Source organism: Labrus mixtus, chromosome 11, assembly GCF_963584025.1.
Source record: "Labrus mixtus chromosome 11, fLabMix1.1, whole genome shotgun sequence".
NCBI classification, from domain to species: Eukaryota; Metazoa; Chordata; class Actinopteri; order Labriformes; family Labridae; genus Labrus; species Labrus mixtus.
Window position 1 is genome coordinate 21,950,352 of NC_083622.1, and position 26,891 is coordinate 21,977,242.

Here is a 26,891-nt window from a genome sequence, read left to right on the forward strand (position 1 = left end):
GTTCGCAACGCCTACACGGGATCTGCAGCTTCCATCGAGAACTACCGGTACCGAGATGCCCAGCTCGGGATGATTTCCGGTCAATGCGTAAAATGTTTGGACCGGGCGCTGGAAGAGGGGGAAAGTGTGAGGTGAGAAAATGACCGGGCTGCTATTTTTGAACTAATTTCAAAGCAGGAGGCGGAGGAGGGTGAGTCTAAAGAGAGCTAATGTGGATGCTGCTGAGGTCCTGCGGTTGCAAATGAGCCACAGTGTCTCGGTTGGGAGGGAAGATTTCTCCGCAGACAAAAACCCTAAGTTGCTCTCCCAACTTAGCCGATACAAATCAAGCCGGTATCACGAGCAAACTGCACGCTTACAGTGCACAGTTGCTTGTGAAAAGCTCCGTGTTCTGCACATCCTAGGTGCAATAGGATGCATGTTTTGCGCTGCATTTTCGCAAATATCCACAGTTTCGCCACCTGCAACTCCATTTTCCACTGATCCCAGCGCAGGCGTCCATGCACAACAAAGGATGCGTGTGATCTCTGGGAAGTAGATGGTGTGGGTCTTAGATGAGAATCGGATGACTGTCGGTGGGATGCGGTTAACCTACAAGGTCCGTATATCGTTTTTCCATTGCGATGCGTAACGCTGTGGACAAAAAGCATATTGTTTTCTACGTACGTTAATTTGTCTCCAGTGAGAAAGGGGGATGTTTATTGAATCTTGAAACTGATCAGTGCGCTGATCGACGTTAAAAAAAAACCTTAATTTTAAATGCGCATCATGTCACAACGCTTTAACGAAGGAAACAAAAGCTTTACAAAGAAGGCTATTCATTAGCTAATCGTATAGGGTTGCGAAATGTTGATCGAAACATCACTTATAACACTGAATCCGTGCAGAACAATCAAATATATATGTCACAACGTCGCAGAATGTGTTAATAGACCGTGCTTTTATTGTGGAAAAAAATACCACCGGAAGTTGTGGTGGTATCCGCATCGGCTACGTTGACGCGTTGACTCCATCAGGATCTTGAGTCCACTGGCGCGAGATCCGCTTGCAGGGAAGGGAGACAGGTCGGTGTGGAAATCCTCCACACGCCGTTTCCTCCTTCTGCCGGTGGAAAAAAAGCTGCTTTAAGTCGAGTCAACCTCTCAGGTAATTTGTATTTTGCCTCAAGAAGTAAAGCGGTTAATTATTAATAGTCTTATAGTATTCTGGACGATACAACTAGAAAGCATTGCTCCCTTTATATCTAATCAGGACTGAGCGGTCGAAGATGGAAGACGTTCGTTTCCATGGTGATATGCGCATGAGTCTGACATTAAAGTGTAGTAGCCTGATAATTACTACTTTCTTATATTTTAGTCATTGGTTGTAGTATTGGTGGATTTTCCCCTCCAGGAGATTATGATGTATCAACGTGTTGCAAAGTGTCATTTCAGGATTTAGCTAGCTAACATGCATCTATGTGTGAAAACCAGCTAAAGCTCTGTGTGGCCTCAGCAGACACAAAACCTGTTTCATGTGGTCAGAATCCTTATTTCGTTATCTACCACTTTTTTTTTTCTTGTATTCATCCCAATGAGTTTGAACCTTTTTATATGTCAAACTAATCAACTTGACACATTAAAACATCTTCAAGATTAGTTTAGTCAGTGGCCTCCTCTCAATCTTGAAACTCTTCTCTTGGTCAGTAACATATTTCCTCGGGTTTTATCTGACCAAAGCATTATAGGACTTGAAGTTAATGGGGTCTTCCAAGTAAAATGTGCTGCCTCATGTCTTGTGTTGTAGCTCTTTCCACTTCCCATTGGAAGTGCACTCCCCCTGCTTTAATGGGCCATTAAGAGGCAACCACGATGCTCAAGCTGTCAGCTGGACCTGATTGATTCGGTTTGAAAGCAGATGAGACCGATCTGTGCTCAAGATTCTTCCATAGCTCTTGGCTGAATGTCTCTCCTCCTCCCCCCTCCAGGCTCTGACGGGGTAACAGAGGTGGTAGTCATGCCTTTAAGGTGGAGATGCTGAATGCAACGAGAGCTAGCAGCAATTACCTTGGATGTAGCTAAGATGCATTGTGGTGAGTTATGGCACATCCCCTGCAGTGCAGTGCTCACACAGGTGGAGGGACAATCAGGAAGAAAAGTTTAGCAAAGACGAGGACCGTGTTGAACTCCTTGTAAAAATAAAAAAAAAAGTGGGCCACTGGTCCCTGTGGTGAGCGATGCTTTTCTGGGGCAGGCTCAGCAATGACGCTCAACCTGCCTGGATTTGGAACAGACAACCTGGTCCATCAGTTTCAGAGACGGGTGCGGAGACTGTGCTGATTGGATACAAAAGAGGTCCAAGCAAGGATACCTTGGGTCTGACTTTTCTTTCCAAACAGCTGCCATATTTTTGTGCAAATTTATACTTCTCTGGAGCAAAACTGTGAGTATGTGTGAGATTACACACACTGCTTTTATCAGGTTTTTCTTTGCCACTTTTGTGAGAGTTTGGAAGCTTGTTTTCTGTGGAGTTAATGATTTTCCTCCACTGACTTGGTAACTTTTTGTTTCCCTAACCCGAGTGAGAAACGCAATGCTATTTAAAGATGGCATAACTCAGCCAGCTGTGGCTGTTTCCGCTCCCATCGTAATTGAATCAGCGTTATAGAGTGCGCCAGTGTGAGGGTGTGTGTGCTCCACACAAGATTATACAGATTAGCCTTCAAGGCAGTCTGTAACGTCTACTTTCACATACCTGATGGGTGGCTTCTTTCCTTGGTAAGTGAAAGCTGGAACGAGGACCACATCACTGCTTGTATCCATGAAACGGATGTTATGGGAGTTTTCCAACAAGGTGATTCATTGTGATTGTAAAGAGATGTGGACAAAAGTACAGTAGGAGTGATAGGCGAGATGTAACATTTAGACTCATTTATTTACATCTCTGTCAAAACATTTCATCTTGCATTGGTTGTGAGTGCTTTTAGTTGGTTTTATGCGTCATGTCTTCCTCGATCTGTTTGCTCAACACTGTGAAGTGACTCGTAGCTGCTACAAAATAAATCCGTGAAAATGTCTTTTCGACAACTTTGGACTGACTCAATAACCTTCAACTTGATGTGTCCTTTATACCAAAGTGCAGAGAGAGGGTTAATAACGCAAAAGAGAACAAGGCCAGCATCATCCTTTTTTTTATGTGCACCATCAGAGCTGTGGAGTATGTGAGTGTGACAGAAACTGAAACATTTGAAGATGGTATTTGTTTTCTGACACTGATTCTTTGGATCATCTATGTTGTACTTGAGAGGCAGTGGTGCATTCAGCTGCATATGTAACATATGAGGCTTTGGCTGAAATGTTGGAAAATTCTCTATATTTGTAGCCCTACCCCCTCACTGCCTCATATCCACTCTCACTTTCAGACAACAAAGATGTATTTTTTTTTCTCCCCTGGATAGAGCTAAACGCTCACCACTCAGCTCGATTATTTTGAGTCATCCAGCCAAAAATGTGGCACTGGGCGGGAGTGTAAAAAAATTCATCTCCAACCACAGATACATCTGCCTCTCCTCAGTAGTGTTAGGGTTCTCCTTCAGTCTGTGTGTATGGTTATTCCACCAAAACTGTAACAGCTTAAAGCCCAATTCAGGTTTTTTAGGCCTGATGAATGGCCCTATTTGATGTGAGGCTGAGTGTCGTTACTGCAGCTTCTTCTTTTGAAAGGGAAGTTCTGCTTTGACTCAGCCTGTACATTTGCCTGAGAGAGGAACAATAGAGTGCCAAAATACAGAATTTAATGACATGTTGGAAAAGTTTCTATTTTGTTTATTGCTACTCTAAGCGGTCACAAGTGCCTCTCACAGACGTCATAGAAAGACACCTGCCATTGACAGATGCTGTTGTCACACATGGAATCCTGAAGATTTCTCAAATTTCAGAACAGCCTTCTCCTGAAAAGGAGACACAAAAAGGAAATGAGACACACAAAGTGTGAAAATCAAAGATGGTGGAAGAGAGTCCAACACTATGATGCCGTTTTTTGTCTTTATATAAATGCTAAGTGTTGTTGGACATATTTACAGGAGCAACAAATTAATGGAAAAAGCATACTGCCGAGCAGAAAAGAATATTAAGCAGCTTCATTACATGCAAGACCATTGCACAGTTTCTTTGAAGTAAACCTCATCACGACCCCCTTTTCGCTATCGGTGAATTTCCTGCTACGCTTTTTCCCCCATTTTACTAATGGGAAAAAGCAGAAAAAGTCTGATTAAGTCTGATTGAAAGATTTGGCTGTTTGCAATCACACATGCAGCTCAACCTGATGATTTCAGGAAAGGAGTTTTATGCGTGAAAACACCAACTGACTCCATAGTGCCTGACTGAGCCGATGTTGTCAGGCAAACATGAACCTTACACAGATGATGTAGGTGTACCTATATAAACTTATTTTTCTACAAAACATGTCTGCAAGGACACAGCTATTTGCTTTTTTAAAAAGTTTGTCTCGCGGAGTGTGCTCCAACTATAGGTACAGTTGCAGATCTTTGTATAATGATGATCCCTCTGTACATCTTTGCAGCTTCATATTGCTACCAAAAGTTGTGCACACTTATCATATAAAACTTTTGTGTTCATGTCAGCTCAAAAATTGATGTATTAGAGTTTATTTTTATTTTTATTAAATGTCCTGTCAGATATTGTTCTCTGTCACAAAAACCTGTAACAGTCAGGCTTGTGAGGGGCCTCTTTTGTCCTGGACCCCGTCACATAGTTTAAACTGGTGTTTGATGTGATCCCACTCACTGAACGTGATGTTTGCCCTGAAACAGGGCAACTTTGATATTCAAAAAATCAGTAAGGGTTGGAGTTTGGGCCATGTGTTATGTTTTATCCCTGATCTTTATAAACAGGATTTTTTTCCCATATTATTTGTACTTGAGTTTCACAGGCAGTGCAGGAGTCAGTCCTTGTTTTTCACAATTGCCAGTTAAAAACATGTGGTTTATATAGCATTTTACAGAGTATTTTGTAGTGGAGAATGAATCATTTGTGGTCCAGTTTGTTAACATGATAATCAATTCACTGTGTCCCATAAAGCACAGAAAAGCAGCTGATATTCTGATTTCAAAAGTTGTGATCTGCAAACTCGTAGAGAACTTCCTTGACAATTTAAATCCTTAATTGACAAAACTGATGCTATTTTGTCAGCTAATTAGTCAGCTGTTGTTGACATTGCTCTAACAGACAATATAGCAGCAGGAGATATAGAATGTGAATAAAATAAGAAGTAGAAATAAGACAAATGCGTAATAAACAGATATTGCACATGCAGCAGAGTATTGTACAGTTGACCCAATGAAAACAATTCATCTTGTTCCGTATACGTATTGCACACGTGTTGTTTTGTGGACTGGTTTAGATTTTGGATTGCACAGTTAAAATGAATTAATAAATAAATAATAAATAATAATTTAATTTACAGTTAAAGTAAACAGATGTTATGGCTGAAATAAGTCCAGAACCTGGCTGAGTGTTTGACCCTCAAAGGAAAGACTTTTACTGTTTGATGGCCACAGGTAGGAATGACTTTCTGTGGCGTTCTGTGTTGCATTGTGGGGGATTGAGTAGAGTACTGAATGTGCTCCTGTGCTTTGCCAGCACACCATGGAGTGGGTGGGGGACGTTGCCTTTGGTTCGTCATCTTTAATAACATATTGGCTGGACTGCTAGTGTTTGCCTTTTATATTTCAGAAATAAATCAATCCTGGTTGGTATTTACTTTGCAAGCTGAGTCAGCCAAAATAATTAACAGCAAACAGAAAAAAATTGCCATACCGAAATTGCTCACTTCACGTACTTACAAGGGTTAGAAAGTGGTTTTGAAGCGCTGCACCCAGGCAACAAGAGTGTTTAATTACATGACTGAAGAGTTTTAGTGAGAGGCTTTTGACTTTTCACATGTGAATAGTTTCAACAATGCCCAGTAGGAACATTCGACCTGACTGTATGCCAGGAAACTGTTCTCCTACCAGACTTTAGCACCATAAACAAGACGAGTCAGTTCCCTCGGAGGTGTCTAGTTTTGAGCATCACTGTCTGATTGAAAATGTCTGCAGTGCTGTTCTGCTGAAGTCCATCCAAGTATTAGCAGACTGTGTGTTCTAAGATGTTCTCACACACTGTGATATTATGTTTCTCATTATAAAGGTATTTGTTGTTTGCTGCTTCCACCCTTCAAATACATACACTTCTTGTTTTACTGCGTCCCATTCCAGACTGTGTACAGCTTCACAAATTCTGTTTTGGTCTATCCTTTATTGTTCTTGGAAAAAATGATGTTCAAAGCAGATTTGCTGAAGTTAGAAAGCTAAAAATAAGCAGCAAACATGGCATGTTTGCCCCTGAGCTTTAATATGTCCTATCTACACACTGTATACTGTACCCACATTGTGTGTGGCAGGTCATTGTGTTGTTGGCATATAATGTTGTCTGAGCTCTGAAATGTCTAGTTACTCTTTTACTTAAATGCTTTTAAATGGTTGTGTTTGGCCCTCTTCAAGGTGTTAAGAAGTGTAACTTCACTGTAGTCTCTTTCAATTAGCTTGACCTTTTATATTTTATAATATAAAAACAGGTCATACCTTATGCCAAATGTAAACGAGGTCATCCTGTTTAGTGTGTTCTTTGTAGTAAGGAAACCTGCAGCTGTGCTTCTATTTATGAACATCATGATCTGAACTCTTTTCTTCGTCTTCATCAGAGGGGTTAAGATGGGTGAAGCTGCCATCTTAAGCATGCTGGAGACCTGAAATATACTGATCTACTGCTGCTGAGGACCACAACCACCCCAACCCCACCCATGACTTTCTATAAAGTACGTCTATATCTTTTAATATTCACTTATATCCAGACTGAAGGATGCTAAGGCCATTTAGAAAGAGTACAGTGTCATGCATCTCCTTTAATTATAATGTGGTGTGTATTACATTTGAGATGAATTACTCTACCATAACGTTTTTTTAATTTGATATTATAAAGCTTAGAGATGTTTCTATGAATTCTGCAATGTGTTCATCATAAGATTAAATTGATTCATCGTATCAAGATTAACCAGTTCATGAAAAACAGAAATAATAGTGAAAACATGACTCAATCCAAAGAATAATGCACTGTAGTTAATGTGTGATGTTTTGTTGTAAATGTTGCTTTAAAGTAGTCAAGGATAATTTGGATTTATCTAATGACTTTGTCTTAGATACTTAAGATACTTTCATCATGAATGTAATAAAAAAATGCTCCAAGGGAATTTGAATGAAAACATTTCAGACTGAATATCTCGTGAATCCCAGAACCACAGAGTTTATGTTCTTTGGAGCATCAGTTGCCAGAAAAAGGTTTCATTGAAAACCGAATGACCGCTTCCTCTACCCTGGTTTACCTCTAAGTGTGCATGTGAAACGGGTGTTGACGCTCAAACTGTTGTTTTTCAGGACCCGTTGATTGGTGTGCCTCAAACTCTGTAATGGAAAATCGTGGTGAGTACCAAGTCGCTCTTTGTGGTTTGTTAAGTGCAGTGTTAATGCTGAGGAGAGAGCAGTAGGTCCACTCTTCTTGCTGCACATCCACTGTGTTTACTAAAGTTTGTTTAGTCCTTTTTGCTTTTTATGAGCCACTGATGAATCGAGCCATAGATCTTCTCTTCTCAAAGCAGAGTTTTCTCAAAGATGGATATATCTATATATAGAGATAGATCTGTATGCTGTGTCTCTTCAGAGGAGGTGGTTAGGTGAAGATCTTGGGTGTCAATGTTTCAGTTAAATTTTGTTTCGAGTGTGATATTGAGAATGTGAGCTTCCCTGTGTTAGGACGAGGTGATTTACTGCTATCTAACATTGGCATGGCAGCACTGACTCTGCCTTTCGTGTAATCCCAGCAGCTTTGCAGGAAAGGGAAGTGTTAGCCCTGATTAGCCACATTTTTTGTTTGTTTACCATAACCTGTAGCTCTTCAGCTTACAAGTTCCTTTTTGCAAAACACATCTGCCAATAAGGACTTTCAAATGTCTAATGTGCATATACTGAGCAATCTGAAGTTACTGTCATATAAGACTTCCTGTGATAACTTCATAATAAAAGCAACTCTTAATTCTCATCTCAATATAACTTAAAAGAGAGCTACTGTTCTTCATAAAAGCTCTCTGCATACTTCAACTGAGAGAACAACCATCTATGTTTGAACCCTGCTCAGTTAAGCTGAAAATTTCATTTGATTTACTTTGTGAAAATATGTAGAAAATGTGTTATTTGTTTTACACGTACCTTCATTTTATTTGGCCTGGTGTTTTTCTTTTTTAAACATGGGTAGAGCCAAGCTAGCTGTTTCAGGTCTTATGCTAAGCTAACTGGCTACTTTGAATTGACAACCGAACTTGAGAGAAATATCAGTTTTCTTTTGTAGCTCTCTGCAAGAAAGTCAATTAATTATTATCAAAAATATTTTTAAACATCATAGTAATAATTGGAAAAAACTGCAAGCCCTCTCAAGGGTTGGACCGATTATTGACCTGTCAAATTATCAGGGCTTGTAAGGCTTATAAGGATAATCAGCCAAATGCGAATATCGGCATGTTCGCACCTTACCTTGCTGATTATCCTTATAAGCGTTTTAATTTACCGATTGCCAATCAAATTAATTAATTAATTAAAAAGTGCGCGTCTTAGGCTCCGCTGCAGGTGTTTTTCCTTCTGTGTCTGTTTTCACTCACCACTCACTTAATGTTCCATCGTCAACATTATCTGATTGGCTAAACGTCACACGAGTAACGGCCAATCCACAATAAAGCCGGGGTGTCACTGACACGCGCAGAGATGAGAGCAGCCTGGAGCAGTTGAGCATTTCAATCACTCTCATAAACTGCTAATAATCAGTTGAAAATTGGCCCTGAAAAAACAATAACGGTCCACCCCTAATAGAAACAATTTACAATCTTTTTACTCCTTCGATGCAGGTCATTTGAACCCTTTTTAAATCTTCCGTTAGTACAACAAAAGAAACATCAATAGATAAGGTGTTAACCTTATTGCTTAAGAAACATCTCTTAAAAAGACTTGTGTTGAATGAGACTGCAGCAGGGATTCAGAGTATTGTAGCACTGTCCATAGGGCAGCGTATGTTCACGTGCCGTACTGTGTACCTGCCACAATCTGCCGGCTTGCTGAAGGGGCCTAGTCCAGTCTGTTATCCAGGTCAGGCCAACAGGTTCTGGGCTCATGCAGATTGGCTCAGCTCTCTCTGGAAGCGGGCCCGGTGTGGAGTCTGTATGTGGGGCACGGGGAGAGAAAAGGAACGCTGCCGAACACACAAGCTCTCCATCTTTAGAAAACAGCCTGAGATGCAGCCAAATGCTCAGAAAGCTCTGATCTACCAGGCATAATGACACAGCTCACAGCACTGGATTCCTCTGAGGAGAGAACAAGGTTTTCTGAAGACAGACAAACCTCAAAAGGAATCAAAGCACTAATTCAGGGGTCCAGCCTGCACTCCTTTTTTGTCTCTAGTTTAGAAAAAAACAGTCCTTTCCTCCTGCCCTGCCTCTGAGTTGTATACAAGCCCCACAAAGTGTATCTCTCCTTGGTTAACACGTTTCAAAGTCATGCTAATGCCTTTGAGACTGTAGAAATTGTGGTAAGAGACTTGGAGCTGTGCATAAAGTAGTGTCTGAAGAGATATTAAGAGAGGTACGCAGCTGATTAACACCCTCTGCCTGCTCTAATGACAGTAGTGGTCTCAAACTAATGTGCAGACAGGATATAGGAATGGCAGAATGTGCGTCTGATTAACACTTCTTCCTGTATGTCAGGTGGACTTGGGATCCCTTTTGTCTCTGTTAGTTCTGTGTTAAATGATAAGCTCTTATATTGCTGAGCATCTTGTCTATTGTTCATGTGTATGTGTTGATATGGAGCTGCATCACAGACAAACTTGGCCTTTATACAGCTATTTTACAGCATGTGTAACATTTTCCCTGATTGAGGGCATTGATTGAAAAGTCTCCAATTCTTTGTTTTTCCATCCTCCACTTCAAAAACTAAATTAAGTGATTTTCTTTGGCCAAGTTGGGTCCAACTAATTAAGGAAAAGCTTGTTAAAAAAACGCTTATATCACTGCCCTAAGTTCTTGTTATCTCCTCACAGCATGCAAGGCAGAGAAAACTCTCACCAGCCTGTGTGGCATATAATTGTGTTCATTGCATATGATGTAGTCTGAGCTCTGAAAAGTCTACTTGCTCTCTTGCTTAAATGCTTTTAAATAGTTGTGTGTGGCCCTTTTCAAAGTGTTAAGATCAAAGAGTGCATTGTTCTCTTGAGAGCCACAGCACCATAATGCAAACATTTCATTGCACATACATTAGTGGATGCACACATAGCACCACATACCGCAGCACACACATCAAATTGAAAACATAACTTGCCCACTCCCAGGAATGGTAGGCATCTTTTAGTGAATGCTGACCTGCGCTATGAGCCAAGGAGGGAGGGTTAGGGAGGGGGAGAGAGAGTCCAGCTCCTGGAGGGAGGGAACATCAGATTGCAGGAGGGAGGAAAGGGGGGAGGACTGTGCTGAAAACCGCCAAGGAAAAGTAGACAAGAGAAACCAAGGAGACGAAAAGAGATTGAGGAGACCTGGGGACGTTTTTGAAAAAGGAGGGCAACAGGTGTGGCTACTGATCTGTCCAGTGCACATTTCTGGGTGCAGCACAGGTAGAAGCCCCTCAGGGGCTGGATCATGGGACAGAGCCTTCGTGTGGAAACCCAGGCTAAGGACCCACAACAACAAAACAAGAATGGAGGTGAGCTTCTGAACTCACTCCTGCACTCTGCATGATCTCAACTTGAGCTTAGTTGACTATTTTCCAGTTATTCAATATATTTCAGAGGAGAGATGAAGGTTTGGGATGTTTGATCTCCTTTACCCATTCTCCTTTATCTGCCCCCCTCTTCACTTTCCCTGGCACAAAGAATGTTAAATCATTGGGATCATGTGGATGAGTCTCTGCTGTGTTTTTACACACTCATGCATCACTTGTTTTTGTACATGAAAGTTTTTGAAAACAGAGTGTTTTGGACTGGAAGAAGTTTAATGCAGCGCTCTCTGTGGTGTTTACTTGACATACTATCAATATGCTTTTTTGTATACTGTTGGGCACAGGAGGTGCAACATTTTCCACATGTACCAATGTAGTGATTATAACATGTTTGAGCTGCCAATTAAGTGGATCACGCTTTATAAGCTGGCCCGGCAAAGATTGTGGTCATAATGAGGTTGGAGGTATTTCCTAACCACCACAAGTAAGTGATCAGGTCTGCCTGGTTCTTTTGAAATAACAATCTCCTTTAACCACATGCTCACCTGACCAAGCCTGCCATGACTCATAGAATCATGAGGTTAGATGGAAACCTGGCCCCTGTGGGAGAGGTCTCAGAGAGTGTGTAGGTGTGGCTTCTGGATAGGGGTACGTCGGCAACACACACACACACACGCAAAGTCCCCCCCACATGTTTCCTGACTGGTACGCCTTATCTTTGCATAGCTCCTGATTACAGAGCATGACTATTGTAATTTTGTTTCTGGCTTTGTTCTGAATGAAAATATGTTGGTATTTATCTGTAGCTCTGTGTTACCATGAGCAGTACAGTGCACTGTGTTACTGTGTGTGAGGGGAAGCGCTTGTCTTTGTTCTTGGTCACAGAATCAGGGTGGAGTGTCGTTTCCTCCCTGTGTTTCCAGGCTGCCCCCCCCCCCCCCCCCCCCCCCCAACTCCATAACTCCTGTACTTTTTCTCTGTCGCTCTCTCTTCCTCTTTACTCCCTGTGACCTGGTCACACTCAGCTGTAGTGCCATCACACACCAGACGCCTTCTCACTACTGCTTAAACAATGACATGTTGGAGAGTTGTTTTCTGTGTCTGATGAATTCGTTTGTGTGGATCCACAGCCCTTGAATTTGTTAATCAAGATGGACGTACAGTACTTTTTGTCTTCTTTTTTTCCCCTCGAATTTCGTCAGTGGATTGTCACCTTTTTAGAATCAAGCATCGCTGGCTAATGTGAAAGTCTCCTAAGGATATGCTCAGTCATCCTCTTCAAATAGATGCCTACTGTATGGGCTGAGTCCTGTGCGATCATCATCTCTGCAGTGCTCTGGAGTGTGTGGGCCTGGCACAGGCAGCTCTTATCCTGCTTCACTGGCTTCAGCTGAGCCACCGTGTCAGCGGCTTCTGTGACAGAGCAGTCTGCTGTGTGAGAACCTCACTTCTGGTTCACAGGGAAGCTGCCTTAAGCAACACTTAATCTGGATGTTATGGCAGCTGGTTTGAATCCTCGTATTTCCACATTGCCAGGATAAGCTGGATTTCCATGGTGCAAACATGTTTCTTGAACCTGGACCCTCTCTGCTGTAGGTTCAAACTGTTCTCTGCTACTTGTCCCTCAGCCATTTTCTTTTGGGATATTAACTGGACTGTTGATTTTGGGTTTTTTCAAATGCTCTTTGCTTCCCCATGGCATGCTGCTTCAAATCCCGCCACCATGGAAGCTGGACCCTTAACACCCCTCTTCAAGGTAGTCGGATTTCAGTTTTTCAGAACCTTTTCAAAATGCAACTCTTTAGAAACAACACATTTCACTATTTGAATTGGCAGCTGTGCAATTGGAAGGAAGTTCTGATTAGAGTTGTTTTGGACGTTTGACCAACAGTCAGGCTTTTTAAACACTATGTAAGCACTGAGTTCAAATTTTACCCCGCCAGCAGCATTGAGGTAGCTGCGTGGAGCAGCAGTTAAAGACTCTGTCCTTCAGCTGCAAAAATGGGTTTGAATACTGTGTCAGCAACTGTCCACTATTCTAAAATGTCCCTTAGCTAGAAACTGAAACCCTGCCATCTCCAGGGGCGCTGGTCCTCAGCTAACCCTGTTGTTAGGGTTATTGTTGTTGTTATTGTTACACTACATTCTTTATTGGACTTCTACGTGTGCTGCATCTGTATTGTAGGTATTGTGTGAGAGTATGCTGTTGTGGGAGTCAAACTGCAAAGCATTGTTGTTGTCGAGACTTCCTGTTTTTGCATGAGACTGGATGTTTTAAATCGGACCCTATTCTTCCTCAGCTTGTAAATATTATGTCTGCTGAATAGAGTAGCTGCAGCCTGACAGAATCAATGGATGTTTTAAACCTCCTCTGAGTTCAGCACCTCTTCAGGTGACCTCTCAATAATGTTTAATAATTATAATGTTTAAGCAGTATTTAAGGTTTGGCTTCTGGATGTTAGCAGTTTGTATGTGTCTGTCTTTACTGTTTGGTTCAAATCTGTGTGTGATCCTCTCCTCTGTATAGAGACAGAGAGGGCTGAAAGGCTGATAAGGCACTAGTCTCCATCCAGCCAAGGAATGTGAGCACTTGACAGTGAGAAATTCTGGCTGATCGCCAGCATCAGACCTCTCCTGTTAACTGTGGATTCGTGGAGGAGTCTATGAGCTTTCAGCATCACCCTGCCAAAGCACACTGAGTCCCCGAGAACTAACAGCTAAAGATAATAACAGCCCTAATGAGCACAGCCCAGTACTGTGACTACTGATGGATCTATACTCTAGGAAAAGACTCACACAAGAGATGTTTTAAAATCCTAACTGAGTTCAGAATCATTCTGCATCACAGAAACTTGACAATTATACATTTTATTTCAAATGTGAAAATAGTGGCACATCTTTCAACAAATGGTTTTATAGAGATTTACGTGTGTGCCTGAGGCATAAACTTAACATCTCAAATGTTTTGTTGTGGTCTCACGTGACCTCAAGGTGAAGCAGGTTTTAACAAAGCAGAGACCAACAACCTGCTTCAGTGATGCTCTGGCTGCAGTGAAATCAACAATTACAGAAGGTCTAATAAGTCTGGATAAGAAAAGGTTTGGCGAGACACAGTAAACTCAGGTGGTCAGTTCTAGAGCAACAACAGGATGTGAGATTGTAACTGTTCCTATTTGGCAGTAGCATGCTAGCTATCATTAGCAGAGGGTGGACAGCTTACCTCTGCTTGGAAACACTGCAGCAGCTTCCTTCTCTTTTTCTCTAACTTGTTGGCTATTGTGGTCCTACTCTGAAAGTACTGACAAATTCACTGATATTCATTTTAAATGTCACATAGTATCCTCCTTTTCGACAAGTTTAAATAAGTCTCAGAGGTCCCCGAAACATGTCTGTGAATTTTCTTGCCAAAAATCCACTCCGATCCTGTATTTGATCATGCCTATAAACCCCTCTATTTCAGCCCTTGCTCAGTACAGGCTGTTTCTGTGTCTGTAGCTTTAAATGCATGTGAGTTGTGTCTGACCACGCCCCTCTGGAAGGGTTTGGAGCCTTGGCTTTCTTGCACCATGCCCAATTGTTTATGGAGAGAAGGCAGACTCAGAGGGCAGAACAAACACCTAGCTGTGGGAGTGTCACCCACCTGGGGGAGGGGTTACTGCCCTTTGTGATGTCACAATCTCCAAACGACCTATTTGAGCAAACATTTTCTAAAAAGTGGAGAAGACAAAGGATGGAGAGGATTGACTTTTCTCAAAATTTGGGGGTCTGTAGACAGACTAGGGCCACATATTAGTGTTCAAAAAACATGGTGACGTGTATTTTGCAGAAAATGTGAACTTTAAACCTTAATTATTAAGCATTCTTCAAGTTATTGGGACAGATTGGATCCATAAAACGCTCAAATCACCTGATAACCCTAGCTAAACATCGGTTCTGACAAAAGGGAAAAAAACCTTCCCCTGTTTGTCTGAAGGAGAAGATCAGCCTCATCCTTTCGTTGTCTGATCTTCTGTGTCTTGATGTAAGTGACACATAGTATCTGTTTAATTCTTAACCGAACCCCTGCTTTCATTTTAGATGATGAATCTGAGCAACACCACGGCACAATGGTGGGAGAGGGGGGCAGCACAGGGGACAGCACCCCAAAGCGCAAGGGCAAGTTCTCTACCCTTGGTAAGATCTTCAAGCCGTGGAAGTGGCGGAAGAAGAAAAGCAGCGATAAGTTCCAGGAAACTTCAGAAGGTTTGTAGTGTGAACTCATTGTGTTGGCAGAGCAAGTGCACCTCCTTCCTTTCTTTCTGATATTTTGGTTTCATTCAGCTTTCATCAAGATTTCTCTATGCCTGTATGTTTGCCCTTGTTTGGCTCCCGTGAAGTTTTCAGTGCAAGTTGTAATAAGAAAATAAACTGCAATGAAAATGTCCTGAGCTCCAAACTTAAATCGTTGTACATGGAGCATGAGGTCACACACTAAATGTGACCCATTTCACTGCAGTTCTTTTTACCCTGTGGAGCCCTTGAAACATAAAACTTGTGTGTAAACTTCAGTTCTGTTTATTGACGGCAGAGCTGGAGAGAAAGATGTCGACGAGGCGTACCCGGCAGGAGCTCATCGAACAGGGAGTGCTGAAGGAAGTCCCGGACAACGGTAAAGACGCCTCTGTGATTCATCTGATCTCTTTGCACAGCAGAGGCCCTGAGGCTATCACACCCACACAGACAGTACAGTAAAGTCATCAGTACATTATGGCAGGAACACTGTCCTCCTGACCAGCAGGTGTCTGAGACATATTTAAACCGACAAATTTACTTTTACCTTGCTGTGTTTCAAATTAATATCTGTTTAAAATGGCACGCCGCTCTCTGGAGCTGAGAGGAAGTAGAACGAATTGTGCCCTGCAGAAAAATAGCTTTGAGAGGGGTGTGTGCAAGCATAGTGCCGGCCCCACTGGTGCAGAAGCCCATTTATAAAAACCTACAGCTGCTGAAACACACAAAAACAAAACTATCTACTGTGTTTGGTATAAGTGCACCTTTTCCTTTTTTTACAATAAAGATTATTTTCATAATCAGTAAAACTGTTCTTTTTTTTTTTTTTGTTAATTTATCAGTGGATTTCTAAAATAGTGAAATAGAAATGTCCATCACCATGTCTCTGAAACACAAGACTAGATAAGCAGTACAAAACCAGTAGATATTCTGTATACACCTGACCTGAAGGTTAACTCTAATTTGAAGAAAAAACTATTGGTGTAGATACATTTTCTTTTGACAGAGTTTTCGACTTATGGTTTCATGGCTTATCTAGGATATCCAGGTTCAACAGGAGAGGAACAAAAAACCATCAAAGTGTTCTTCAATACCACACAAAGACACTGTCAGTATAAAAGACTTTGAATAATTTAGATGGAATAAATATTTACTTTTCTTGTAGCGTACTTGCGTGATAACTCAGAAAACTGCTGGGTCTCGATCTCATCTTGGTCCACTTTTTCAGATGCAGATACACAGACGCCAAAGCAGCCCTATGTGAAGAACGGCCACACTCTACCACTGAGCTCTGGGGTGGTAGGGGGAGGAGGAGGAGGTCACTGTGGTGTTAGGAGCCCATGCAACCAGGGCAAACTCCCTTCAGAGTCCGACTATAGGATGAACCCGGCCTGGCTCAACCAGCCAGATGACCGCAGGGGTCGCTCTCCTTCAGACGGGGAACGTCGGGGAGCTCTGTGCTCCAGAGGCACGGGACAGCATGAAGACGGGTGGAGAGGGGGAGGGGGAGGGTCACGTGCACATGTTGAGGGTGAATGGAAACCTAACATGATCTGGCAGGGCCAGATTCATGGCCAGATGGAGGACTGCAGACGTGGGGGGAGACTTCACCCCGAGGATGGGCAGAAGAGACCCGGGCTGCAGAAGGCCCCATCAGAGGACGGCAGGAGGAGTCGGCCTGCAGAAGCGGACTGGAAGCCAACACTCCCTCGACATGCATCTGCTGAGGAGGGAAGAGGTCGCAGAGGTGTGTTATTGCCTTTATTTATCCCTCCATCTCTATTTAACTTAGATCATAAGATCCTGCCAAGTTTTCCTCACAGTGAGAAAGTCAAAGAAAATAAGTTTATTTTAACACATGACCTCCTTCATTCATGTTTGAAGATAATCAGCGATTCTTAGAGCTATGTCATCTTTTCACTCCCTCTTGCTATCGCTTTCCTGCCTATGTGCTGTCCTCCCAGATAAAGACGGGCTCCTGTCGGCTCCCATGGGCCCTGCTCCAGCTACCAGCTTCTTATTCAGGAACATGAGGGAATAGCTTGTCCTCTCTTCTCATCTCCTAATTAATATAGCACAATCACCAAACCCATTAGTTCTCTTAAACGCTATCACTGTCAACTCAGGGATACTTGGTTAAGAGATACAACAAACTGATACTACCCAACTTACACCTTGTGAAACAACCTTGTTATATAACATATGACAGGTTAACAACTGAGACTGGTTTACTGCTTCAGCTGTTCTTACCTAAAGTGGGTCTTTGAGATAATAGAAAACCGAAGTGATACACATGTGGGTTACAGCAACAAAACTCAGAGGTTGCATTTTGGCCCCTTTTTTTTAAAGAATGTCTTATTATGCAATGTTGTTGGCAATCAGCACAGGTCTGACTCCGACTAGCAGCATCAGGTGCATGAATCCCTGTTCTCACTTCCCCGTGTGTCCTGTGTCTTTTCAACTGTCCAATCCAAAAAAGTCATCTTTAAAGATAGGATATAGACGAAATAATGCAAGAAACTGAAATGCAGCACTACTATATCAAGAGATGTCCTTATTTTATCGTCAAATATTCAGGTGAACAGATATTTTCTTTCAGTTATTGGTAATGTGATTCTGTCTAGCTGTTTTCTGTCCCACATTGCATTTTCCCTGTTTTTTCCTCTTCTCTCTCTGATTCTACATTTCTCTTCCTCTCCCTCTCCCACTCTCTTTCTATCTTTATCACATCCCCAGCTCTCTTTGTTCTATATTTCACTTCCTTCTTTCCTCCGGACTATTTCCTCATTGGCTGCATGATGTCACAGCGATTTCAAAAGTCTGTCGGTAAATAAATAACCCCGAACTTCAGAGCCACATGTTTGAGGAATGGTGTGGGAGTTGCAGCACCGTGGGAGGGTGTTGTGTGGTGGGCAGAGGGATGTGGGTTTTTGGTGGTAATTGCAGCCGCCTACTCTGTTTATCTTCACAGCTGATCCCCTGATAATGCAGTACTCAAACAAGTGCTATCACAGAGAGTGCTCTGCAGCAGAAATGGCTTACTTCTCAGTCCCTGAACTGAAACATTTATAGCCATGTGGAGAGGTATTTTATAATGAGATCACTAATTCAATAATGAAGACGATAAAAGAGCATTTTTTTAAACACCTTCTCAGTAGAATATTGTTTGTCCCACAGCTGGATGTGAGTTTGAAAGCATTTCTGGCATTTTTGTTCAAATTCCTCACCCTGGATTGAATAGAATACCCAAGTTATTTTGATAAAATGACAATTAATTATGCAACATATCCACTTGGTACTGTGTTTTAATAGAGTCAGAGAGCCATTTCATCCCTGACCCAGAAGCCCTGCGGGACACCCTGCGCGAACCTCTGCCACCCAAACAGTCTGTCATGCCTCCAAAATGGCTGATGACCACAACCACCGAGCCTTGCAGCAAAGGTGCATCTCGCACCCCATCCAACCACCATGGGAACCAGTACTCCTCTCCCTCTGCCTCCTCGTCCAAACCTGGGCGGTCCGTCTCCTCTGCTGGTACTTCCACCCAACCGTCTTCAGGATTAGCCTCCACCTCTCAGGGCACCAAGCAGCCACCTCAGCCTCCGCCCAAGCCAATGAACAGGGGCAACGCTACCATGCTGGGTAAGATCTGCTGCAAAGTGTGTGCTTCTGTTTACAGGTGATGAAGGCCGTCTGCATGATCACCTGCAGCACAAATCCACAGTCACAGATGTGCATTATGAACGCTCAAACGTCTGCTCAGTTAGCATGTAGTTCTTCCATTGTACATTTATGAGTCAGTGCACAACGGATGGCAAAGAGAAGTCTTCAACAAAGTCAGCTACACACACACACACACACACACACACACATCCTTCACACACATGTTACCTGAACAGCTTGAGCAGCTTCTCGGCTGCTCATTACTTATTACGCTTGGACTATTTTAGCTGCAACATTTCTGTGTTTTACGCTCTGACGATAACGGAGAGTCCTGTTTCTGTGGATGTGGCTCACACAGGCACAGTGTGGTGGTTGTTGTTGTTTACTGTGGGTTTGTCTCATCTGGGACCTTGCTGTAATTCCCACCTGGGCAAGGCTGTCTTCTTTGATTCATTTTGATCTCATTAGCCGATCTGATGGTATGCTTTATGCACTTCTTTTCATGCCTTTAGTAGTGTGTGTGTCTATATTATTGAATTAGGCTGATTTGTTTTTATGATACACTGTGAGGTGTGAATCAGTCTTTTCATCAGATCGGCTTGTGACTAGACTAACGGGGTAAATATTTCAAGATGACTTGTTGGTGTCACTGGAGGCCATTATTAGTAATCTTTAGTGGTTTATGAAAAGAAAACACAATGCAGTTCATTTTGAAAACAAACTGCATTTTCAACTTTGGACTACCACAAGCAGGTGTTACAGAAATCCAAGCTAAAGATACTTCCAATTACCATTTAAAGAGTTGAGTAACATTTTGGGAAATGCACATATTTAATTTTTTTTTATGCTCAGACTGAGAAAAAAACATGCTACCCTCCTATCATTCAGTCAAATATAAAGCTGCAGTTTAAAATCATTAAGCTTAGCACTTTAAAGAGACTTTGGGTTTTTTTCAAACGTTCTTTACTTTTGTAGTTTTGAAGCTGTTTGTGTAATCCAGTTACATTTTAACAAAGCCAGGCTGTTTCAACCTGCTTTAGCATCTTAAGGCTAAGCTATCATTGTCCATTTTAAAGATTCATATTAGGCTCTTAGAGATGCTATCCCTTGACAAGAAGATTATTATAGAATATTTCAGTTGAGAAGTATGTCAAATTTAAAATGCAAAATGATAATAGAACAATAGCATATAGGGCAACAGTATCTCTCCCTATCAAAACAACAATACCGGTATATAGAGTGCCACCTTGTACCTGCATTAATGAAACAATGCAGCTGAAGGCCTTCCTCTCCTCCCTGATAGTCTCCGCCCTGCAGGGGGGAGAGAACGCTCAGCTTCCTCTCTACTGGTCCTGCTGGAAGCGAGAATGCGACTACGATGTCTACCTGTCCTTACCTGTCTACCTGTGCCGGCGGGCCGGAGGCCTGCGCTCAGGTAAAAGGACACCCCCTGGTATCTGTGGCCAGGGTGCCATTGTCTGGAATGCCCCCTACCCTCTCCTTCCCTCCAGAGTCTGCGTTTTTCATGTTGCGTCCTCTATAGATGCAAACATTTTCCCCGCCCAATGCCTTTAGCTTGCTGACTGGCCGTGTTTGCTTCTTATTAGATGTGTATATAAGAGCTGCATGCACCTACTGAGCTGATAATGAGTGGTCTGGTTGTATATAAACAGTAGGAGGTACAACTGTTTGCGTTTTTTATACTGTACTCTCTTACTTGGCATGTGAATGAGAGTGAGCCTTCAGCAGGTTCCTGCTGTGGCCTGCTGCAATGCATCAAGTGATTTTGTTTATTCAGTCAGCTTCTGCTCAGCTTGGATGGATGGATGGATGGATGGATGTATTGAATATGATTGGATGGATTACGGGATGGATGGAGAGGTGAAAGTGTGCTGAAAAAAGGAGCTGATTTAGAAAGGACATGTTATCCAGTTCAGTTTAAGCTACTGCATGTTTTAAGTCTGGCACCACTGATTTGTTGTTATGCCACAATAGCCCAGCTAAGTCTTGGAATGAGTTTTTATAGATTGTTAAAATGTATTTGCAAATACACACATGTGCATGAATATAAATAAAAGGAGGTTTTGCATTTGAACTATTTGTTAGGAGACTTTGCCCTTTCAAAGTCCTTCAAACAGTCTGATTGCAGGATTAGATTGTGGCTTTGTAGAGCATGTAGGCTGTATGTCTCTCCTTTCACACTGTGGCCTTGGGCACATGCTGCACACTGATATGTATATAAGGGCAATGTGTGCATTCATGTTGACATGGTCATGTGATCTGATGCACTGTATGTACACACTAATGTTCAGCGACACATGTAATCCCAATATTTATGTTTGTTAACGTGTACTCTATCATGTTGGGCACATTACATGCAGAGCTGATGCATGTGCGCTCATTGCACAGCTGCAACTACTTGTAGGTCGAAAAATAAAGCTCTTGTTAGCTCACTCACAGGTTTAAACCTTTTGCTACTTTGCTTTATGATTTTCCTTATTTTCAGGCGACTTCAACCAAGGAGGAGCCAGTCTTGTGTCAGCCAAGCCCTCCCCACCCATGCCTCCTAAGAGGACCACCCCCGTCACCAAACGCAACACAGAGGACGCCTCTGCTTTGAGCCATCCCATCAACCCCTCACCCCTTTCTCTGGAAGACCACAGCAACCTATCTGTGGGATTCCAGCTGCCTCCCCCACCTCCCTCCCCTCCCCTGCCAACACACAAACCACCATCTCCTCCCCGCCAACACATACACACCCATCACCTCCACCATCAGCACTCCTACCCCCATCCACTACCCCAGCCCATACCCATGCTGTTTGACCCACCAAGCCCGACCAATGAATCTCCTCAGCGCCCGGCCCCTGTCCCGCTGCATATAATGATCCAGCGAGCCTTGTCCAGTCCCGGCCCTGCTCAGCCACATCCAGACGGGTCACAGCGAGCTCACACGCTGCTTTTCGAAACACCTCTTGAGTACCATGGAGACCGTGGACGTCCCCTTCCTGTCAGCATCCAACCACTGAAACTGTGAGTTTCTCATTGAATAATTAATAGAAGGCCTTTTTAGACAAGGCTATCAGAACAGATCAAACAAGGTAACTTGACACAGGTAACTTGGTCATAGCAAGTTAAGTGATCGCTAAGAAGGTGATGCTGGGATTTTAAACCCGTTCAGGCTGAAAAATGTTATTTTAATAGTTGAATCTTTATATTTTAGTTTGATAAATGTAGTTCAAAAACTGAGTATTTTTAGTGCATCATTACCTCAACTTTAGTTTTATACAAACAAAACTTAGCAATAATGCTGATGCATGTGTTAATTTCCTTAATCTTTCAGATCTGAGGATGACTATTCAGAGGAAGAAGAGGAGGAAGATGACGAGGAGGAGGAGGAGTACGATGGGGAGATCCCCCAGCCGGAGCTGGAGCCTCGGAGCCGCAGATGCTTGGTGGGAGACGCCGGTGTTTGTGTCATCCCGGGAGGAAACAGCAGTGAGGAGGAGGACGAGGAAGATGAAGATGAGGATGAAGAAGGAGAGAATGACATGCATGGCGATGACAGCGACTCGGAAGGTCCTGTGCTTTATAAAGATGAAGACTCCGATGAAGATGAAGAGGATGAGCCCCCTCCAAGTAAGCATGACCGTATTTTATGAAAAAAAATGTTAACGTTATTTAGTTTGTTTTCAGTTTCAGGACTTCTGTAAGATACTTGTATACCTTTTTCTGTTCTCCAGGTGCTCTGGCCAGCAGGGTCAGGAGGAAGGACACCTTGGCTCTGAAGCTGAGCAGCCGTCCCTCGGCCCCTGACAGGGACAGGGACAGGTTTACCCAGGAGAGATGTATCAGGGACAACCACCCTCCAGGACAGACCGGCCTCACCTGGCAGAGCAGGGAGCAGTGGGAGGCCATTCGCACACAGATCGGCAGTGCACTCACAAGGTAAAGACAGACATCAGTGTATTGATGTTCATATCTAAGATCTTTATATACGCTGAAACTGACGAAGTCTGTGTGCATTTCCTAAAGAATCAGACTGTTTCTCAGATCTTTGTCCTACTTATTGGCTGACTGACAACGTGATGAGACTGTGTAAAAATAGTCCCTCTCTTTTTTCCTCTTCAGGCGACTTAGCCAGAGACCCACTGCGGAAGAGCTGGAGCAAAGAAACATCCTTCAGCGTTAGTATCAAGTCTTTGTTTCCTTTTCACCTCTGTTATCATTCTCTAACCTGATACTGTGTTCAGTAAAGAAATGATGTTTGGAATCTACTTCTCATGTCTTGTTTCACATTTTATTCTGTGGCTAAGACTGGATCAATGATTTGTTTATATATTTTCTTTGTATTTTTAATAATGAAGCCATGTTGAAACCATTTAATACCAGTCATTCAAAACGTACAATTTGTAAGAGTAATATTTTCTTATGCATTAAAAACTGGACTTTACACTTAATGAGACAGTTTGAGCATGGATTACAGTTTAGATGTCTAATTTTGGAAACTGCTTCTCCTCTTCCTTTGATGCACATCACACTTGGCTTTCATGCAGCTTCTAAATAAAGCTCTGGTTTTTTTCCTCTGTCTCTCTTTTCAGCTAAAAACCAGGCTGACAGACAAGCTGAAGTTAGGGAGATTAAGCGGCGGCTGACCCGGAAGGTGAGGCAACACATCCTCAACAGACATCCCGGTGGAAAATCATTTATTTTCTAGATTTTAAGCTGACATAAAACTTGATGTTTGTTGTAGTTGAGTCAAAGACCCACCGTTGCAGAACTACAGGCAAGAAAAATCCTGCGGTTCCACGAATACGTGGAAGTCACAGATGCCCAAGACTACGATCGGAGAGCGGACAAGCCGTGGACTAAGCTGACTCCTGCTGACAAGGTACTTCACTCAGTTTGCCATCTCCAGTGAGCACTTAACAAAGCCAGTAATTGAACCCAACAGACCTCATGGCTGCCATTTGAACTTCACATTATATTAGAGTCAAGTGTGATGTTAAGCACAGGTTTCCTTTTAACTTTAAATTTAACTGACTGTTTTCTTTTACCTAGGCGGCCATACGGAAGGAGCTCAATGACTATAAGAGCACTGAAATGGAGGTTCATGAAGAGAGCAGAATCTACACGAGGTAAACCTTTACCAGATTTCACTCCTGGTTGATTTGTTGACACCTTTGGTAACAGATTGAACAGTAGGTTTAGTTTAAAAATGCAGCAATTACTGCATGCAGCTAGTTTGTCGGAAGTACCAGAGAGAGATGTCATGTCAGTGTCACAACCGGACAAAATAAACAAATGTATAGTAAAGATGAAGTTTCAAAGTTCTAAAACTTGCCCTTTTTCAATCTGCCAACCTATCTCGCACACGAACATGGTGAGAAATTTTCCAAACCCCTCACGGTTAAGTTGGTAACTTTGACAAGAAGTCTGGGGTTTACAGCCTGTTTTCTGGCACTCTTCATCTAACCGCTCTCTGTGGCTGTTAAGGTTCGCTCACTCCCTGCAATATTTGAAACTTATCACTTGACAATAGAAGCAGAATATTACTTCAGTGTTGTTTAGTAGTTTCTCATATTGATGTGTTTGCTGTTTGCAGCACTAACCTTTTTTAAATGCTGTTATTTCCTGTTGATTTCACAATAAAAGCCTATTTGTTTCCTAAACACTTAATGGTAACGTTTGCATTAACAGTTTCTTAATACAGCTTTGATATTGTATTAAGAGAGTGAATTTACAATTTAGCTAATGTCACAATAACTCTTTATATAGATAATTTAGTTAAGTATAAATTTCAGCACAGAAACGATCGACTCTTCCCCTAACAATAAATATTATTCATAGTTAGTATAAACTGTTTGATTTCTTGTTCTGTTTTTTTAAGGAATAGAAATGTCTTTACATGTCTTATAAGATATGTTCTGTTTCGTTTAGGTTTCATCGGCCTTAGCCTCCTCCCTCTCCTCGGATAATGAAGCACTTAAGAAATCTGTGAGGCAAGCAGCTGCTCCATCTGCAGACCGACCTTTTACGTTTCCAGAATGTAATGTAAAGAGTATCAGGGACAGCCTGCAACTGACTGAAAACCAGAACGCTTCTCGCTTGCCCTCCATCGCCCTCCCACTACATTGCTTATACTAAACTGAGAAGGTGAGGACCAGATGCAGTATTTCTCCCCGACGACAAGGAACCGCGTGCCAATGAAGAGAAGATGCAGAAGACTCACAGGGCTCACTCTCAGTCTGCTGTTATGTGGTACCCCTCAGGGACATGGATCTAGTTACAACCTTTAATGCGGCCTCATTCTGTGTTGCCTTTTTCCCCCTCCTTTCTGTAAATGGAATAGCTAATTCATCTTGTTAATGTGATAACATACAAATATGATAGTAATAATAAAGATGATGGCTTATAATACTCACCACAGTAATAATCGATAAGAGACGAACGGCGAGAGCAGGCTGGAGGATGAAGACTGGGATATTCTGCTTTAGGACTGGACATCTCTGGGATATTGTGTATGTTTTATATAAATTGTGTACAGACTGCTATTGTTATACCTTAGAATGACATTTGGAAAGGTCTAATTAAAAATATGGGTCTAATTATAAAAGTTCTGTAATGCACAAGATATTTTATAATGTAATTTCGATCACCTGAGTAGTGACAGATTTTATTTGAGCCTTTTTATAATTTGGCTTGCCTGTATTTATGGTTGTGATGTGAGGTTGCCATTTTAAGTGTTAATTTAGATATAGGAAAGTGTGAAGGTAAAGAGGCTGTTTTTTTTTTTCAATGTGCCAACATACCCAATGCCTAAAGGACTAGAGGACACTAGTTTTCATACCACTAATGCAAACCACAACATGAGCCAACACAGATTCCATTGCCAGAGTATCTGGGTACTCTCTCTTCATTTATACTTTTTTATGAGTTTTTGTACTTCCCTTTAACGGTCAAACATGCAATGCGTTCTGTAGCCATTTGAAATAAGGTCAAGCTAGATAGTTTCATGCAAGATGCTTTGAGTGTAGATCAGGGAACTATCCAAAAAAAATCAGAAAATGTCAAATGAAATGGTCAAAAGGGAGTCATTCTGGCTGGATCCTTTTGAAATTGCAGAAGTGTTATATTGTCTATTGCTGTGTGGCCAGTAGCTTACAGGGTTCTCCATGCTGTGTACAGGTTGATATAGGTATAAACTGATGCTTGTGTATATCTTGTCTTTCTTTCATTTAAAAATAATTTTAAATATAAAATATGATAGGTTGCTATTTTTTTAAGCACAAAATGTTAGTTGATTAAATGCTACAAGAATGATGGGAATATGAAAGTGTACCTTTTCTGTAAAACAAAGTTCATTTTTAATTGAATGTGGAATTGTATGGACTGACTTTTCTTTTTATTTGTAAATACTCACATCTGGAGCTAATTAAACTAATTACAATTCCTCAACCTGTGTGTGCTGTGACACTGCATCAGTCTCCTGAAACAGTAACCCTGACTCAGTCATTTAAAAACAATTCAGTTAAGAATTTAATATGGGATGTCTGAGTATGTGGCTGCAGTGACACCTAGTGGCAGTGTGGGTTTTGTCATAAGGATCTTACACTGGGTTTTCATGAGTAAAGGAAGTAATATATTACTAATGTATTTCTCAATCTTGAAATTAAGGACTGCACAATTTCAAGAATTGTATCAGTCTAATATGTATTTTTATATTTAGGATTACCCACTGACTGTATTTAACAACCCTCTTCTTTACATCTGGAAAACAGATTTGAATTGTAGAAACATTTCTCCTTAAGTGCAAATGTGGGTGTGTTAAACTTTGCTGATTACTTATCACTTTGTTGGTTAAAATTGCAATATTACACATATGAGCCATTGTTGAAGATTAAAGTCATATGTAATGATAGGGAAATTGAGATAAAGAAACAAAAAGGTAGTATTTGAAATATGCCCACATGCTAATAGACCAAAACAATAAACAAAAGGCCAAAATATATCCTATGGTTTATACATTTTACACGAGACATGTTTGTACTTGTGTGAATTTTTTGTTGTTAATATTTTCCTAATCAACTTTACTTTCTGGCTAAAATTTCTGA

At 41.9% G+C, this 26,891-nt stretch overlaps 1 protein-coding gene across 8 annotated transcripts; it reads left to right on the forward strand.

The window, feature by feature from the left end:
- phactr4b (phosphatase and actin regulator 4b) lies at positions 1-26,235 on the forward strand. 8 transcript variants are annotated; one of them, XM_061050871.1, is made up of 16 exons: positions 1-131; positions 6,742-6,855; positions 7,472-7,516; positions 14,924-15,088; positions 15,414-15,494; positions 16,344-16,862; positions 18,428-18,757; positions 20,082-20,213; positions 21,285-21,810; positions 22,121-22,416; positions 22,521-22,725; positions 22,909-22,964; positions 23,379-23,440; positions 23,531-23,668; positions 23,839-23,915; positions 24,718-26,235. In XM_061050871.1, exons 3-16 carry the CDS (start codon positions 7,504-7,506, stop codon positions 24,731-24,733), a joined length of 2,616 nt encoding a protein of 871 aa, XP_060906854.1. In that variant the 5' UTR covers positions 1-131; positions 6,742-6,855; positions 7,472-7,503; the 3' UTR covers positions 24,734-26,235. The 8 variants fall into 8 exon arrangements, with proteins under 8 accessions (XP_060906854.1, XP_060906855.1, XP_060906853.1 ...); XM_061050872.1 differs by having other exon boundaries at positions 59-190; XM_061050870.1 differs by lacking the exon at positions 1-131 and adding an exon at positions 1,002-1,146.
- Positions 26,236-26,891: the final 656 nt, after the last annotated feature.